This window comes from Sabethes cyaneus, chromosome 1, assembly GCF_943734655.1.
Source record: "Sabethes cyaneus chromosome 1, idSabCyanKW18_F2, whole genome shotgun sequence".
NCBI classification, from domain to species: Eukaryota; Metazoa; Arthropoda; class Insecta; order Diptera; family Culicidae; genus Sabethes; species Sabethes cyaneus.
Genome location: NC_071353.1, coordinates 172,072,716 through 172,091,343, shown reverse-complemented (window position 1 = coordinate 172,091,343; position 18,628 = coordinate 172,072,716). Strand labels below are relative to the sequence as shown.

The 18,628-nt window shown below is 42.1% G+C and overlaps 4 protein-coding genes and 1 non-coding gene across 5 annotated transcripts; 2 read left to right on the top strand and 3 right to left on the bottom strand.

Annotated features, from left to right (window-relative positions):
* Positions 1 to 537: 537 nt before the first annotated feature.
* Positions 538 to 1,008, bottom strand: LOC128732438 (zinc finger protein 391-like). The gene has a single exon (XM_053825688.1). The coding sequence runs from the start codon at positions 1,006 to 1,008 to the stop codon at positions 538 to 540; it is 471 nt and encodes a 156-aa protein (XP_053681663.1).
* Positions 1,009 to 2,262: 1,254 nt separating this feature from the next.
* Positions 2,263 to 3,363, top strand: LOC128732599 (zinc finger protein 723-like). The gene has a single exon (XM_053825878.1). It carries the CDS (start codon positions 2,317 to 2,319, stop codon positions 3,343 to 3,345), a length of 1,029 nt encoding a protein of 342 aa, XP_053681853.1. The 5' UTR covers positions 2,263 to 2,316; the 3' UTR covers positions 3,346 to 3,363.
* A 6,186-nt stretch (positions 3,364 to 9,549) lies between these two features.
* LOC128732469 (mitotic spindle assembly checkpoint protein MAD2A) lies at positions 9,550 to 10,335 on the top strand. Its single transcript, XM_053825719.1, has 2 exons — positions 9,550 to 9,710; positions 9,777 to 10,335. Exons 1-2 carry the CDS (start codon positions 9,644 to 9,646, stop codon positions 10,331 to 10,333), a joined length of 624 nt encoding a protein of 207 aa, XP_053681694.1. The 5' UTR covers positions 9,550 to 9,643; the 3' UTR covers positions 10,334 to 10,335.
* A 776-nt stretch (positions 10,336 to 11,111) lies between these two features.
* Positions 11,112 to 11,804, bottom strand: LOC128732437 (zinc finger protein 391-like). The gene has a single exon (XM_053825687.1). The coding sequence runs from the start codon at positions 11,802 to 11,804 to the stop codon at positions 11,112 to 11,114; it is 693 nt and encodes a 230-aa protein (XP_053681662.1).
* Positions 11,805 to 12,513: 709 nt separating this feature from the next.
* LOC128733222 (U12 minor spliceosomal RNA) lies at positions 12,514 to 12,704 on the bottom strand. The gene has a single exon (XR_008411898.1). It is a non-coding gene; the product is annotated as a U12 minor spliceosomal RNA (small nuclear RNA).
* Between the last annotated feature and the right edge of the window lie 5,924 nt (positions 12,705 to 18,628).

Sequence of the window (18,628 nt, the reverse complement as noted above, 5' to 3'; positions counted from 1 at the left end):
TCGGTCTCGCTTGCTGTCGGTAGGGGCTCTGCCCACAGTTTTTACATTGAAGTTACACAATTTAAAAAATCTTCGCACTTTATTTCCGGCTCCGCCGGTGGTAACCCATCATCCAACGATCTAACGGGTAGCATGTTGAGCGAGCTTATGTCCGTACAGATTTTCCGGCTGTCGGTATGCTTTTCCGCACAGGTCACATTGGAAGGGCTTTTCCGCGGAATGGATGAGCACGTGACTGAGCAGTTGAAAGTTAAAGGCAAACCCTTTGCCACACGTGTCACACTTGTGCGGCCGTTCAGTGCTGTGCATCGTCATCATGTGCCTCCGCACGTAGGACTCCAAAGCAAACTCCTGACCGCAAATGTCACACTTGCGCGATCGCTCCCCGCTGTGAATTGTCATGTGGTCTTGCAAGCTCGATTTGTAGATGAATACTTTGCCGCAAATGTCACACCGGTGCTGTTCGTCTCTCGTGTGTATTTTCTCGTGGAGTTTCAGGTTGCCTTTGCTTACCACCGTTTTTCCACAAATCTCACACTAAAACAGATCTTGCCCGGTATGCAGTCTCCGGTGTGCGTTTAATCTGGAAAGAGTACTTAAGTTTTTGCCACAGGTATCGCACTTAAATGGTTCTTCACCCCGATGGAGTTTCATGTGACACTCGAGCATTTTTCGGTATCCACACGCTTTCCCGCAGACGTCGCAGGCGAATCTATCCGACGGTTTGTCCAAATGTAACCGCTCGTGACGGGTGAGGTATTTCTTTACCGCGAAACTTTTTTCGCATATTTTGCATTTGAACGGACGCTCGCTAGAATGTGAGCGCTTATGTTGGCTCAAATGAGCCGGCTGCCGGTATGCTTTCTCGCACAGATCACATTTGTAAGGTTTTTCCCCGGTATGAGACCGGATGTGCCTCAGCAGATGAGTATTGGTGGAAAATGCTTTGTTGCAAATGCTGCACGTATGTGGTTTTTCCTCTCGTTGTGCATTTGGATTCATTTCCATCATGATTTTGCCAATTCAAGGTATTTACCGCAAAGATCAAACTTGTCTGAATCTGCCACTAGCATCTACTAAACAGCAAATGTAAGCTTAGCATTTTGAAAAGTAAATTCTATATGTTTGTCACAAACCTTTTTGCACGTATCTCTCTTCAAGGTCTATTAGTTGCGTATAGAAATATTATACGGCTCTGTGCCTAAATGCTTTCACCTGTTTTCCATGGATTTAACCGGCTTATTTAGCTTTCTAAGGCTGCAATAAAGTGAAGGTTTTAAGTATAGTTTTCAAACTTGCTTTTCGAGTTGGTTGTCTCTAAATTTACCTTTGAGCATCAACACCAGAAGTATTGTTCATGTAAAGCAATTAATTTGGTTCGCCGTTTTAGTCAATAATATCAACCGAAGAATATGTATTAACCATCCTTTGTATGTTTGTAAGGTTTGTAAACTAAATTCATGTATCAAAGATGCATCATGCATTGCATCTTGCATGTTAAATATTGTCAATTGCAAGGAAAATTGTACCATCCAAAGTGCGATATCGCTCATAAAAGTGCTATTTTGCATTAAATCGTTTCGGTATCTTCGGCGCACTTATTGCTTGGAAGGTAACGAAAAAGTGCGCCGAAGATACCGAAACGATTTAATGCAAAATAGCACTTTTATGAGCGATATCGCACTTTGGATGATACAATTTTCCTTGCAATTGACAATACTACTCGAAAAGAAACAAATCTGCTCGAATCTCGAAACAAGAATTACAGTGACAGTCTGTCACTGTAATTCGTGTTTCGAGTTTCGAATAGAGTTGTTTCTTTTCGAGTAGTAGCAAGCAGGCGTCTTTGGTTGTTTATGTTTTTCATTCATGAATTTAGTTTACAAACATACAAAAAGTGGGTGTTAAATATTCTCAGATTAACATTATTGGCTAAATCGACCAGCCAAGTTGGTTTCTTTACATAAACAATATTTTGGATGTTAATACTTGAAGGTAAATTTACGAACAACCAGGTACTAAAAATAAAATGTAATAAAAGAGCTTGAAAAACTACTTCATTGCATCGCTTTATTGCAGCATAAGGAAGCTAAATAAACCGGTTAAATCTACGCAAAATAGTTTAAAGCATCCAGGCACAGAACTGTATGATAATTCAACGCAATTAATAGGCCTTATTTCAAGATGTATACAGAAAATTAGAGACAAACTTAGAATTTATTATTTAAAATGTTAAGCTCAAGCTTATAGTGACCGATTCGGGCAAGTGTGATCTTTGCGGTAAACATCTTAAATTCAAAGATATCTGTCAAAATCATGGAAATGAACCAGAACGGACAACGGGCGGAAAGACGGCATACCTGCAGCATTTGTAACAAGGCATTTTCCACCAATACTCACCTGCTGAGACACATCCGGTGTCATACCGGGGAAAAACCTTATAAATGTGACCTGTGCGACAAAGCGTACCGGCAGCAGGGTGATTTGAGCCAACACAAGCGCACACATTCCGGTGAAAGACCATTCAAATGTAAAATATGCGACAAAAGCTTCACGGGAAAGAGCCACCTGAACCGCCATGAGCGGTTACATTTGGACAACCTGTCGGATAAATTCGTCTGCGACGTGTGTGGCAAGGCGTGTGGATACCGGAAAATGCTCGAGTGTCACATGAAGCTTCATCGTGGTGAAGAACCCTTTAAATGCGAAACCTGTGGCAAAAATCTGAGCACGCTTTCTAGATTGAACGAACACCGGAGACGGCACACTGGGCAAGATTTGTTCAAGTGTGAAATTTGTGGTAAAACAATGGTAAGTAAAACTAACCTGAGACTCCACGCGAAAGTACATGCAAGAGACACGGGAGAAGAAGGACACAAGTGTAACGTTTGTGGTAAAATGATGCTAAGCAAAGCCAACCTGAAACTCCACGAAAAAATACACACGAGAGAGGAACAGCACAAGTGTGTCATTTGTAGCAAAGTATTCATATACAAAGCAAGCTTGCAGGACCATATGGCAATCCACACCGGTGAACGATCGAGCAAATGCGACATTTGCGGGCAGGAGTTTACTTTGGAATCATACCTGCGAAGGCATAAGATGACGGTGCACAGCACTGAACGACCGTTCAAATGTGACGTGTGTGGCAAAGGATTTGCCTATAATTTTAAACTGCTCAGTCACGTTCTGATTCATTCCGCAGAGAAGGCCTTCCAATGTGACCAGTGCGGAAAAGCATATCGCCAACCGGAAAATCTGTACCGACATAAGCTGACTCAACATGCTGCTGGATCAGCGGACGGGCTACCGGCGATGCCGGAGATCAAGATCGAAGGTTTTTAAAACACTGCTGGATCGTTGAACGAGTTACCTGCAATGCCGGAGGTTAAGGTCGAAAATTTTTCGAATACTACTGGACCATTAGATGGGTTACCGGCGATGCCGGAAATTAAGATCGAAGGTTCAAATTGCGATACTCCAACGTGAAAGTTCATTATTTTAAGTAAAAAATATAGGTTTTAATTCAACACCTACTTTGATTCTTTGATATTATGAAAAAAAGCGAAAGATTACGGAGACATGATTATTGAAAAGTAAAACTGTACTGAGTTTAGCAAAACGGTAAATAATAATAAGTGTTCTAGGATTTGAATATTTGTTATCTATAAGGCGTTGTGGATATTTTTTCGAACAACTCAGAAAATCATCTAACCACGAGCTTTAATAATAAAGACATCTTTCTAAAAATTACTTTACTATCTATTTGTGAAATATTGAAAAAATTGCCGAGCTATTTGCGCCCGCTCTCAGTTTCCGGAAGTATTCCAATGCACGATGGGTGAGTGCACAAAAATGCAAGGGAAGAGTTTCCTTGAAGCCCGACACATGTCCCGTCTACTGTCCCAAATGACCCATTGCATACACTGTCCTGTCCAAAGTAGACGCTCAACTCGAAAGGCTCCAGAAAAATGGTGTCATTTCGCTGGTTCAATTCTCGAACTCCAGAAAACTCATATCCAGTGGTTGCTTCATCGTATGGCATAGCTTTAGATCGTCAGCGTATGAGAGTTTTGCGCATTTCAAAATGGAATTAACGTCGTTCATATACAGCAGGAATAAAAACGGTCCTAGGTGGCTTCCTTGTGGAACACCAGAACAAACAGGAAATGGCGAAGAAATGTGATCACCAATTTTCACAGAGATGCTACGACCACATAGGTAAGATTGAAGCCAGAGTAGCAAATGTTCGTTCATGCCAAATCGATCAAATTTGGCAATTGCAATTTGATGATTCATATTATCAAATGCTGCAGATAAGTCTGTGTATATCGCGTCCACTTGATGACCATCCTCAATTTGGCGAGTTACAAACGAAGTGAAGGAAGTCAAGTTGGTTGTTGTAGATCGTTTAGGCATAAATCCGTGCTGATCCGACGAGATGTAGTGATTATATCTCTGGGCAAGCTCCTGAAGAATAATCAACTCAAACAGTTTAGAAGTGGCACTTAATGCAGCTATACCCCGGTAGTTCGAGACTACTCGTTTACAACCTTTTTTAAAGACAGGAAAAACATATGACTGTTTCCAGCAGTTTGGAAAAATGCTTGTAGCCAAAGATAGGTTGAATAGCGCTGCAAGCGGTGCCGCTAGCGTCTCCATACAGCGTTCCAGAATGATTGACGGGATACCGTCAGGGCCATATCCCGTGGATGATTTTAGTCTTTTTCCAGCTGACGTAACCATGTCAATGGAGATAACAAACTGCGACAAAGGTACAGAAAGTCGAGGAATATTTTCGATGGCGACGGCTACATCCTGCGGTTCGAGATGTTCATTGGTGAAAACGTTATTGAAATCAGAACGGAACAAGTCGGCAATGTCAGCGGCGGATTCGGCTTTGAACAGACCATTGGACATCGTAGAGGGTAATCCCGATTCTTTACGTTGCTCATTCACGTAGCGCCAAAAACTTTTTGGGTTTGCCTTGAGACGGCGTTGCAGATTGTTCTGATGGGCGTTATACAGGTGATCATTGAGTTGTTTATAGGTAGTATTTATTTCTACGTATCTTATTCTCGTGGCATCAGTGCGATACTTGCTGTGTCGTCTAAGGGCTGCACGTTTAATCGTTTTAAGGCGCTTGAGATCAGCGTTCGCCCAGGCTGGTTTAGACGATACGCGCTTTGACTTGACGGGCACGAACTGGTCGATAGCATATGCCAGTATGCTAGAAATGGTCGATGCAGCGAGACTAGCGTCGTGATCGCGGAGAACCTCCTCTCAATCAACGTGGCCCAGAAAATCGTTCATACCGTTGAAATTGGTTTTACTAAACTCATATGAGAGGCTTTCGGAAGTATCCCGGAAGCGTTGCTATGGCCTGATCTTTAATTGCGTTAGTAAAGGAGGATAGTGCCTGCAGATCTTTACGAGTGGTACCGGAGCTTCTGTAACCGTACAGTCTACGCACAGCTCGTCACTAACGAAGCACAGATCAAGGGTCCGATGATTCTCGTTTTCAATCCCATTCATCTGTTTAAGTCCAGCGGTGCTATATGTATCAAGCAGTAAACCTTTGCACGGTGCCTAACCTCAATTCTGGTTTGACGTTTTTGTGTGTTTTGTTTTGATTCCCTTTGTAACCTAATTTTATTGCTAGTGGGTTTATTACTTGTAATTGGTACCACTTGTTTGCGGAAACCGGAAATACCCGACTTTTCCGAAGCAGGAAAATGATAACAGTTCTGTACAACATATATGTTTGCCCTTTTTGCAGTTTTTTGCTTCTGGGTCTTACGAACAAGTAATCAAAACAAACCCCACAACACTGTCAAACCGGGGAGGAAAAAAACGCACTGACATCTGCGTGCAATGCTTTGTTTTCGCAGGGCTATACCTATGGACGATCAAGAGGCGATCGGGAATAGAGAACCGTGGGAATTACGCTGCCAAGAGATCGCGCTTAAGTTAAAATCACCAAAAATAACAATTTTATCTCTAGGCTTTAATTACGACACAACCCAATTGATAGCTTCAAGATGGTTGCCCATCAAGTTGTCGTCGTTGACTCGATCGGGAGGCATGTAAACTACGCAGAGATAGAGTATTCCGTCAACTGTGGTAATCGCGCCCCATAATTGTTCAACTGCCGAACTGTTGGGAGGACTAACTGTGCAGGACTTGAATCCTGAGCGAACAGCTAACAAAACGCCACCTCCAGTACTTTTACAACTATTTGAACGCGACCGATCTTGTCGGTAAACGGAGTAAGAATCGTTAAACAGCTGGCTTGTCGTCGTATTTTGATTCAACCAGGTTTCGGTGAGGGCGTATACGTCATAACAGCAATCACTGAAGGCTAACTGGTACTCAGCGAGAGAGCTGTTCATTCCTCCAACGTTTTGATAGTATACCAGAACATTCGTGGTGGCAGATGCAGCAATACTTGTTACGGTTGATGTCCTGGGAATTGAGGATGCGTCAGAGCGATGGATACCGTTACTGATAGGTTACTTGCCATGGAAGGCGGCTTGGAAAACCTCTTCACCAGCACTAGACTCAGGGCCGGGACGACTTGGGTGGCAGGAACGAGTCAATTGCGATTGTAATTCGGTGTCTACGGCGGGCTCAACAGAGCTAGGCGGATCAGGGGTTTCCATATCGCGTTGTGGTAGGCGTCCCGGACCGGGTGATAAGCTGAAGTCATGGTCGTTCTAATGGAATATCCAAAGTCCAGCAGTCGGAGTGTCGTCAGCGAAGTTTCGTTCAGTAAGTACCGCTAACGGATCATGCATTTGACATTGATGCAGCATAATTTGGGCGATGATTATTCCATGCCTGAGACGATTGTTGCTGCTGATCTTCATTTAGTGAAGGCAGCGCAGGGAAGTTTAGCTGGTTTAGAATAGGAGGACACTTTGGTCTGCGTCCTGGTTGATTACTAGACGAAGCAATTTTTCGTATATGCTTGAATTCTTCGCGTTTCGGGCAGCGTCTATCCGTGGACATGTGAGTGCCATCACAGCGGGAGCATTTGGGAGTGATTTCCTTCTTCTGGCAACTTTCCGATATGTGTGGCTCCATACAGTGAATACACTTAGGGTTGAGTCTGCAATTTTTGGTACCATGTCCAAAGTTCAGGCATCTCATGCGTTGTGTGACATATGGGTTGCCTCCCCTGTAGGGTTCCCATTTTATTATTACTCTATTTATGGTGCGAATGGCCCTTAGTGCGCCCAGTGTTACTGTTCCTTTCGGAAAATGGATCAAGTAAAGGCAATCGCGGTAGGCCTTGGTTGGGTCATGTCGCCCCATGGGAAAAATTGCCAATGGTTGGAGCTTGTATTGTTGGACCAGTTCAATTTTTAGTTCCTCTATTATCATGACCGGTAAGCCCCGAATCACGACTTTGAACGGTTTCTCATTGGCCATGTCATGGGTGAAGTACTGTACTCTGGTTCTATTCAGGTACGTTCTGGCCTTGTTGTATTCATCCTTGAGGTTGGTAGTGATCTTTACTCCAATTCGAGTTAATTGGAATTCGGCATGAACCCCAATAGCGTCCATAGTTTTCATCAGTTTGTCTAGAGGTACTGACTTGACTACCAGCGGAGGTAGCTTTTGCTGCTTCGGCGGGATGGCAGTGGATGACTGGGTTGGCATCGCTGAGCTCGGCGCGCGATGGATTGTGGCTGAGTGAACGGAGGTTCGATGGCTACTAGGATTAAACGTTGAGCTTGACTGGATAGATGAGCGATAGTCCTGACAATCTTCACCTTGACCGGAGTAATCAGCGTTAGCGATGGCACTGACGAACTGACAGAAAATCCTTTAAAAACCATCGTCCTGCACATTTTGCTTGCACACTAGCACCCTCTGTCATGCATGTTGCGGAGTAGCTTGCATTTGCAGGGTTTTATGCTGTAGAGTTTTGTACAATTGTATGGTTTTATACTGAAGACTCAAATCAACACTCACGCGCCGCGGTGTGGCCATGTTGCGAAACATGCTTTTTTGAAAAATGAGTGGTTTTTGGTTGGACGATGCAATTATCGCGAGTGTCTCATCTGTTTGTCTGTGGAGATGGTATCCAGGTTTGGTGGGCTGAGGTACAGCATATTTTCCAATTGACAAGCAGTTGCCGTATTGGACTATTTATTTTGCATTGGCAGCGTTGTCAGTACATACCAATAGAACAGGATTATTATTATTCTATGGAATTCATGGAATTTTATCCTTATCGCCCATAGATACCAGCAATATTGTCATGCAAATCATCCATCTTCATGCTGCTTCATACCACCTGCAGCAGTCCAACGGCCAAATCGAAAGGTTTGTTGATTCCCGTGACCTTAAAAAGCCGACCTATAGAGAAGGTTCATCTACACTGCAGTATCTGAACACCTTCCTTTCGGTGTACCGCTCTACTGCAAACCTAAACACCACGGAATCGACATCGCCAGCTAAAGCGTTCCCTGGAAGAGCAATGCGCAATGCAACACGTTGGACCTGCTAAGGAAACCTGACCTGAAAGGAACCGCAAACAAGATGAGAAGTTTAATTGGCGATATGGAGCTATCAAACGCAATTTTGAAGAAGCCGACCTGGTCTACGTTGAGCAGCATCGCAGAAGGGCCTGGATATGGTAGGATGATAGAAGCTAGTGCGGTCGCATGTCAACCAAATGCGTCCTCGATACGATTGACACTTCTGACGAAGACACTTCTATGACTACCATAGAAAATCCTACTCAATGAGGTTCAATCTACAATGGCACCTGCAAGGGCCGATTCAGCAGAAGATACGTCTGGCTCGAATTATGTTCCAATTATTGAAGAATCAAATCCACAGGAAGTCAAGCCTCCCGAGAGGGCTAACCTGCTCTTTAGAAGGGGAGATGTAGGCCTTTCTCTACCCTGCTTCCCACGAAGGTTATGAGTATAATTTGTTTGAACAATTGATTGTCTTATTGTGATTCGTTAGTCAACCCCCAAGCAAGATAGTTTCACGTGTTTGATATTCAACTTGTGCACCTTGACTTCCACTTCTGTTCTGCTGATTTGAGGTAAAAACACGCGAATTTAATAGCGAATTCATAAATTAACCTGGGTTCGTGCTAACTCGAACCCGAAATTTATGAACGATACGGGCAGTTTGACAGATCGACCCGTAAACCGTAATGCTAGACAGTTTCAACCTGCGCTTCAAACTGAATGCTGTCAGTTTGCAATCTCGGTTAATTTATGAACGCTTTGACAGCATTCCGATTAAAACTGAGTGCTAATCGACCTGAGCCAGGTTAATTTATGAATTCGCTATAAGTTTCACTACTTTTGTCTGTGGCAGTTTCTCGAATCGAAATCATAGAGCGGTACAAATGTTCGAAACCTCTATCGAAAAGAAATTCGATGCTTTTAGCCCTTTTAGCAGAGCTGTCATCAGCTGTTTCTTTTTTCGTTGCTTTCGAAACTTTCGAACGCGCTTCGAGATAGGAACATTTGAAAACGAAACACCGTTGTCTGCCGTGCCGTGGAAAGAAAAAGTTCGTTGAAAGAATAGTGTTCGCAAATTTTAGAAAATATCCAATTTAGAAACGTTTTTAAGCATATTATTTAAATAAAAGTCTTAGGTTTAACAAAAAATGGCAACTTCTACACAAAACGCAATCACCCTGAAAGGTTCAGCTGCCATCGTTGCCGAGTATTTGAGTAAGATTGATTTCCTTGTTTACCTCCAAAAAAAAAAGTAACAGCAAATTTACTCCGCGATTGCAGACTACGGCATACACTCGATCCTCTTCCAGCGGGGTATATACCCGCCGGAGCAGTTCACCAGTGTGCAGCAGTACGGCTTAACCATTCTCATGTCGACCGACGACAAAATCATCGCCTTCCTGCAGAACGTTCTCGGCCAGGCCCAGGAATGGTTGGCCCGCAATGAGGTCGAAAAAATCACCATGGTCATTACGAACGTGCACACCAAGGAGGTCCTGGAGCAGTGGGATTTCAAGGTGCACTGCGAACCGTGCGCGCCGGACGGTACAAAGATCGATCCGGTCAATCCGACCGCCTCGAAGGAGCTGAAAAAGATCCAGGCCGAAATCCGCGATGTGCTGCGTCAGATTGCGGCCACCATCAGCTATCTGCCCCTGCTGGAGGCGATCTGTACCTTCGACGTGCTGATTCATACGGTGAAAAACTGCGAGATACCGGACAAGTGGAACGAAACCGACGAAGTGCACATTCAGAATGCGCAGTCGGTTCAGCTGAAATCGTTCTCCACCGGACTGCAGAAGGTCGATACGATCGTTAACTACCGGCTGATGGACTGAGGGGGAGAGATTTTAGTTTATGGCTCTGGAGTGTGATTTTCGAGAAAGTTTGTGTTCGATCAAGTTCATGTTTTAAGTTATGTGCGTAGTTAATAGGAAAAGTATAAGTAATAAATGGACGAATTTTTGATGGTAACAGCCAAGGTGAGTCAAAATAGGTGATCTAGTTTTCACAGTTTGTAGAACAGAAGTGCGCGGTACAATTGGTTAGCAACCATCGACGTTGTTTATACATTCAACAGTTTCCGCTTTGAAAATTTCGGTGATCGTCAAGGGTAACCCAGCGGGGGTGAAAAACAAATTTGAACATCAGAAAACCTCTCTTGACTAACCTTGGTAACAGCTCAATATTTGTACTTTGTAGAATGGTTATAGTTGGCTATGATTTTCAGGGTTGTTCGAAAAATGCTACCAGTATCTTTCTAGCCTATTAAAATATCAATGAATCGAAGTAGGTTCTGAGTTGTAACCTCTATTTTTTTATCAGCTACTTAAATAATAATGAGGTTTCACTTTCACATTTGAGTGTCGCAGTTTGAAAAATCTTCAATCTTGACCTCCGGCACCGCCGGCAACTTGTCCACTGATCTATTAGCAGTATGCTGGGTCAGCTTATGTCTGTACAGATTTTCCGGTTGACGATATGCTTTTCCGCACTGGTCACATTTGAAGGGCTTTTCCGCGGAATGAATCAGAACGTGACTGTGCAGTTGAAAATTAAAGGCAAATCCTTTGCCACACGTGTCACACTTGAACGGTCGTTCCGTGCTGTGCACCGTCATCCTGTGCCTTCCCTTCGCAGGTACGATTCCAAAGCAAATTCCTGACCACAAATGTCGCACATACTCGACCGTTCACCGGTGTGGATCGCCATATGGTCTTGCACGCTCTTTTTGTGTAAGAATACTTTGCTACAAATGGCACACTTGTGCTGTTCGTCTCCCGTGTGCATTTTCTCGTGGAGTTTTAGGTTGGCTTTACTTATCATTTTACCACAAAGGTCACACTTAAACAAATTTTGCCCAGCATGCAGTCTACGGTGTATGTTCAACCTGGAAATCGTACTCAAGTTTTTGCCGCAGATATCGCATTTAAATGGTTCTTCACCCTGGTGGAGTTTCATATGACAGTCAAGCATTTTCCGGTATCCACACGCTTTCCCGCACACGTCGCAGGCGAATCGATCCGACGGTTTGTCCAAATGTGATCGTTCATGCCGGGTTAGGTACTTCTTTACCGCGAAACTTTTTTCACATATTTGGCATTTGAACGGTCTTTCAGTCGAATGTGTGCGCTTGTGTTGGCTCAAATGAGTCAGCTGCCGGTATGCTTTCTCGCACAGGTCACATTTGTAAGGCTTTTCCCCGGTATGAGACCGGATGTGTCTCAGCAGGTGAGTATTGGTGGAAAATGCTTTGTTACAGATGCTGCAGGTATGCCGTTTTTCCTCCTGCTGTACATTCTGGTTCATTTCTATGATTTTTTCAATTTAAGTTGTTCACCACAAACTTGCCCGAAATCGCCACTGTGAGCATCCAACAAATAGCGTTCATAAACTACAAACCTTTTTGCGCATTGTTTCAAGGCTTATTAGGTACTTGCGTAGAAATATCACACGGCTCTGTACCTGGATGCTTTCAGCTATTTTGCATGGATTCAGCTGGTTTATTTGACATTCTAATGCTACAATAAGGCGAAGGTAGTTTTATAAGCTTTTTACGAATTACACGATAATCTGGTTGTTTGTAAATTTACCTTTGAGTATTAACAACGGAAGTATTGTTCATGTAAAGAACTTTATTTGGCTGGTCGACTTAGCCAGTAATATTAACCACCTTTTTTATGTTTGTAAACTATTCAAGACTGGAAAACAAAAACAACACGCATTAATGATCAAAGATGCCTGTTTGGCTACTCTACCATTCGAAAAGAAGCAAAACAAAACTGCATGAACAACGAGTACAACATCGAACTGTCAAACTCGATGTTTTGCCTTTCTACAGTGTAGAAAAAAACTGGGAAAAAACAAGGGAAAAAGGATTGCTACAATCAGAGAAGCCAATGTTCCTGATTTTTCCTCAGGATTGTTCAGACTTTTTGGAGTATTTCCGGCATTTCCTGATATACTAACAAGTTCTAGCTTGCTGTCTATTTAGTGTTTACATCTCATTTCGCTCAGTGAGGCAGATCGCTAGCACGCCCGAGTATCCTGCGAAAGTAGACAGGACCACTGCAAGGGGACGACCTGTGCCTCGAGGAAAAATTTGCGCTTACAAGTCCGGTCGGGCAGAACCCGGCCGCACTGTAATCGGGAAGCTGAACCAAGCGTCAGCTGGGCTCGTAATTTTCCTTACTCATTAGTTTAAGGCACGAACCGGCAGCGGGCGAGCGAATGCATTTGTAGTGCACGACGCCGGGCAACGCTAGCGATGGATGGATGCGCCACAGCACAGCAGGCGTCGATAAAATGTAAATGACAAAGGTTTGTTTACAAAAGTAAAGACGATCAGCTGCTTGCGGTTTGTTTTGTTATTCGCAAAAAATAATCATAGGGGTTGTGTACAAGACACGACCGCATAAGTGACGCAGGACTACGTAAGTCTCTAGTGATAGTACCATGTATCCATGCATATAACACTATAGTGTTAACAGCATTTATGAACTCAGTAAGCTGAAGGTGATTTTTCATGTAAAATTGGTCGCTGAATCCGAAAATGTGGTCAGAAAAATTGAAAGTAGGATAATTTTTGAGATATGCATTAAATTTCAACTTTAACTTTTGCTTAAAGGAAATCTACAAGGTATGCAGCCCTAAGGGTTGTACGAATGGGTGACGTAGACTATATCAGATCATTAGATCAAAGACTAATGTAAACTGCATTTCTGGCATATGTATGTTTATAAGAATCTGTGAGTGCCATTCTTTAAGTAAATGTTTAAAAGAGAAGAGTGAAATATTCAGATTCAATTCATCATTGAATGCAATGGTGACTTTGAAAATACGTGGGCGAGAATTCATAAGTACAGATTTCTTTTAAAAATCACTTGTGTGCATCATAAAGATTTAAATAGTAATGAATGACCAGCCCACAGATTATTGTATTAAATATGATTATACGTAGCTTGACATGTTTCAGTAATCTTACTTTTACTCGCTTGTGTCCTTTAAAAGGGTCATTAGTTACAAATAACATTAAAGCCAAAGCACGTTTATCGCAAATATGACGTGCCATTCGAATGCCCTTCTCTTTTGACATGAATAGCAACAGGCACGCCGACGTTAACGGCGTCGATTCACTGTCTTTTGCTCCGAGAAGGTTTTACTAGTTTGCTTTCACAGCTTATCGCTGTTACTGTTACATAGCAGAAAATAAGGCTCATACGCAAAAATTTCTGTTTTATTTGTATGAGAGTCCTTATCCTCAAACCATCATAAAATAAATTCATGCCTCCAAAAGCCATCACATGCCAAATTCGGTTCCTTTTGCTTGATTAGTTCTCGAGTTTTGAGGAAATTTGTCTTTCATTTGTATAGGAGCCCCTCCTATTACGCCCTCCTTAAAATTGGTCTCTAAACCCCCCCCCCCATAAAATTGCTGGTCATTTTATTTATCTAACGACATATAAATTGTTCAATTTCGTACAGTAGTTTAGTAGTTATTAGCATTTGAAATCTTTCATTCAAACGTTACACTTCTATTTTCGTTTTCACAAAGTGCCACCCAGTCCCAGTATAGTAAACAAAGACATAGTCCTACGTCAAAAAAAATTAGAGGGGTTATGTACAAGACACGACCGCATAAGTGACGCAGGACCACGTAAGTCTCTTTGTAGTGAGAGTAGCATGTATCCATGCATGTATCTAATCATTCGATTTTTCCTGTATACATGCTACATGCGTTGTATGTTGGAGATGAATGAATTTAAAATCTCTAATCAATAAAAAAAATGCGTTGTATTATTGTAACATTTAGTAGTGTTTTTTTTTTTAATATGGCGTCTTCGGAAGAATTTCTGTGTATATCAATAGACGAAACGACTGGTGGTTAGTATTAGTTCGAAACTCAAACACAGGTGGTGCTGCAAAATTTAACTTTCTTACTTGATGATATAGAGCTATAGTATGTTCAAAACGTTGTAGATAATTTTATTATGAAGCTTTTTGCTGAAAACACTTTTCCTCTAAGTATCACAGTTTTTGAGATATTGGGCGTCTTTCATGACACCCCCAAAAGTCGGTTTTTTTACTATAGCTTCAAAACTATGTGATTTAGGGAAATATAATGTTCTGCAAACATTTGCATCTTTTAAAAGCACACACTTTTGCAGAAGAAACTAAACACGTCTCTTCTATACAGAGCGAGTTAATGAACAATTTAGGTAAAAAATAGCCATATTTCGTACTGCTATAGATTAAGAAGCTGCAAAAACTGGCAATCGAAATATAATTAAAGTGAAAGTACATTCAAAACTGATCGGAAGGTGGAGAAGGGGGGGGGATATTGATAGCTACGCTTTACAAGTAGTCGTTTTGACTCCTACCTTTTGTCCAATGCTGGAAAGTGCATGGGTCAAACTAAGCTATAATCTGAGAAGAGATTATAACCGGATTCGAACCCACAACACCCGCCAGGGCATAAGGCTCACTGTTACTTGCACCTTTGAACCATAGAGGCGCTGGACAAAAGGAGACTGCAAAACCCACTTATTAAGATACCGATGCGTCTGGTTGTTTTTTTTTAGACACAAATTGTGCCTCTTCCTCCGTCTACTGTAGATAACTACCGACCGAGAAGATTTAAATCTAACTGGTTTTTACTGGCAGGACGACAAAACTTTGCAAGCCCTTACGACTTGCAAGGTACTACACGTGACGTTGTTCGTCTGTCAGCGTGTTAGCCACGATTCTCAGCGCGGCTTTTCGGGGAAAGGACCCGTTCCTATGAAATAGACTAATCTCATGTTTTGTGATGTCCGAAATTTTCAATTATTCGATTACCGATTAATCGGTTAGCGTTGTATGTACTGATCGATTAGTCCAGTATTCGTGCTAGTAGTATTCGACTATAAATATTCGAATATTTTGTTAAATTATTCTATCCAGCTTTTTACGAGCCATAATGGCGGACGTGTTCGTAATATTTGGACATTTTTGACATTTCCCTAATACATCGCACGTTTTCTTTCAGTGCGTTCCTTTAGTTTTACCGTGAACGCGTGGAAAGAAAACGTGCGACGTATTAGGGAAATGTCAAAAATGCTGTCCAAATATTACGAACACGTCCGCCATTATGGGATTATGGCTCGTAAAAAGCTAGATTAATGGTACGATTATGAACGATTAATGGGGATTATTCGCATTTTTTTTATCCCCTTTGAACTATTCGATTAATGAATTACTCATGCCGGCAGTATTCGATTACAAATTAGTCTTGACCTTGAAATGCGGTCATATATTAATATTTTTTGAAACGGTGGTTCATTTCTTTTACATTTCCTTCCCTACCGTCCTTTCATCAATCGTAGAGCCACCGTTTCAAAAAATATCTATTTGTATAAGAGGCTTATGTCTGTACCGAAAAACAGGTCCCTGACAGGACGTCATGCTTTCGTAGCAATGCAATGGGTTGTATTCTCAGTCACCTCACTGGTCGACTGCTGGACTGTTCGATTGCTCAACTGGTTGACTAGACTGTTCGACTGGACTGGTCGATTAGACTGCTCGACTCCCCTGCTCAACTCGATTGCTTGTCGTGATATCATATGGTCGGTGTTAAATCAGACCGGACCAAGTCGCAAAATTTTAAAAAATGAGTTGAAAGCAAGCGAACAAGAATTTTCTAAGCACCATTTTACTCCAATCAGACTACATAAATGTTGCAAACAGCCAGAGTTAGAAAATGATTTCGAATGCATCAAACTTTGAATTCGTTTTTCTCGACGTCAGAGTTTTGCACTCGGTTCTGTCTGACTTAACACCGGCCATATGAATCGGTTTGCGGCAGACAATAGACGGTTCAGAGCCACTCACACAAAAGACTACCACTCACACGAATCCGGTTATAATCTCAGACTATAGCTTAGTTCGACCCATGGACATTGCATTGGACAAAACGTGGGAGTCAAAACGACTACTTGTTAAGCGTAGCTACCAAACCCCCCTCCCCTCCTCATCTTTCCGCTCTTTCCCGACCTTCGCCTCTTTCCCTACCGTCCCTTTATCAATTGTAGAACCACCGTTTCATAAAATATTAAGGCATATAATGTAACCTGTTTATCACATGATATATAATGAAATGAAATTAATATGGTTAAAAATAGAACGAGCTCACCAGCAGTCCTTTGAATCAGATATAGTTGCATCATATGAGTTTCCATCAGTCCTACATGTGCATCAGCCCAACAATATCCATGTACATTATTAGTAAGTTTTACGGTCCATGTTTCCATTGTATAGTATAGTATAGGTGTTTGAAGAACTAGAACGAAACAAATAATTAGAATATTTGTTGGGACTTACCTATCAACGGGGCCGAGTGGATCGGCCGTCTGCCCAAAACCACACTTTTGATATCAGGCAGGCGGGATCCATCGCGGGCAGCATCGTACCTCCTAGCTTAGCTAGTCAATCTTAAGGAAAGAACATTACCGGGTATGACCACGTCGAGGTGCTAGGTAGGACTTTGGGATGGCTAGAGTTATGTTGGATGCAACTTCATTGCCTTCCCCCTTTCATACCCTCGTTAATTTGGATTTCGCTAATCTGGAACATTCCGAACTGAAAAGCATTGTACTTAGCTTCTCACAATCGAACGAATTATTCGAAACTAGTGTCTAAAAACGCACCCTTCCCGACAAAAGTTGAAGCTCTGTATACCTATATTGGTGGGAAAAGATGTATGCGTGCATGGCAATGCATTACATACGCGTTTGTGTACATCCATATTCTAATATACACACACTAGTATGTGGTAGTTCAACTTTAACTCGGCAGAGAGCATTGGTGTTACTGTCTCTCGACTTTTTGCAGAGTTGTCAGTCTTCTTGATGGAATGTTTTTGTCTCTATCCACATACCGCGGACCCCCGTTCGTTTGACCCTGTTAGTTTGCATGAGGAATCGTTCAAACGAACGGGAGTCCACCGTATTTAATGAAAAAATCTATTGAACTAATTGCACGCTGGAAATCAGTGGTCGTTTCCGGTTTTTCCAACGGATCGCCTACGAATGGCCGAAACACAAAGGGCCGAAATTAAAAATGGCATAATATATCTAATGGCCGAATCACAAAAGGCCGAACGTCATATTCGGCCGAATATATTCACGGTCTTCAACCTGCAAAAATGTGGGGTACATGCTGTCCTTACTCGTTGTCGCTCGTTCGGACTTAACTAAGGGATAATTCCCACTAGTCAATAGACCTAGGAAAATGTAATGTTGTGGTATAACGACATTATCTCCAGAACCAATAAGCAACTTGGATTTACTTTTACAATCGCTAAGGAGTTCCATGACCCGTACTTTTTCGACTACGCACTTGTGAGGTCCTGTTTTAGAGTTAGGATCTGTGATTTGGTATCCTTATTAACAAATTTGGATCGCCAGAAGCAAAAAAAAAACAGAATAAAATTTTACGCTATACTTTGCGCAGTCTTCCATGGCGTGATCTCAAAAACTTACCGCCGTATTTGGTTCGCTTAATTTGGAGACTCTGAAAATAAGACATGCCAACGCTCTAGTCATGTTCTTGGCTAGATTGATTCTAGGAGATGTTCCGAAACGAAACCTCAGAACTAGGAATTTCCTGAATCTGCAAGGTCGGGATAGAAAATATGGATCCTACGACCCTATCCGAGATATGGCAATGCAGTTCAACAACCTTCAAACAACTTTCTTGTGAAAAGAACCGTTTTTGAAATAATTTTTAAACTAATTTCAGTTTGCTAACGACATTCAGATGTTCTTAAATAACTTTAAGAGGGATTGAGGAACTTTTAGATGACTTTCGAACGGTTTGTAAAGGACGTCCAAAACAACATTCAGACGACTTTTAGTAGTTTTTCAAACGAGTTTTAGACGTCATTCAGATGACTTGTAGGTCACTTTCTAACGAATTGACGGCAACTTTCAGACGGATTTCCGAATTTTTATTATTTTAAATGATTTTTAGACGAGTGTTAAGGACAAGGTCGTCAGAGTCCATTTATGGCAGTCAGTATGGTACCGAATATCACCCTTCCCTTCCCTTCTTCAGTGTATCAACATGCTCCCATAGACGCGGGAAACCATCACAAA

Excerpts from the sequence above, each read along its gene's own strand:
- LOC128732469 (XM_053825719.1), top strand. The coding sequence starts at position 9,644 with ATGGCAACTTCTACACAAAACGCAATCACCCTGAAAGGTTCAGCTGCC. Across the intron at positions 9,711-9,776 it reads CATCGTTGCCGAGTATTTGA|ACTACGGCATACACTCGATC; the intron begins GTAAGATTGATT and ends CCGCGATTGCAG.
- LOC128732599 (XM_053825878.1), top strand. The coding sequence starts at position 2,317 with ATGGAAATGAACCAGAACGGACAACGGGCGGAAAGACGGCATACCTGC.
- LOC128732437 (XM_053825687.1), bottom strand. The coding sequence starts at position 11,804 with ATGAACCAGAATGTACAGCAGGAGGAAAAACGGCATACCTGCAGCATC.
- LOC128732438 (XM_053825688.1), bottom strand. The coding sequence starts at position 1,008 with ATGGAAATGAATCCAAATGCACAACGAGAGGAAAAACCACATACGTGC.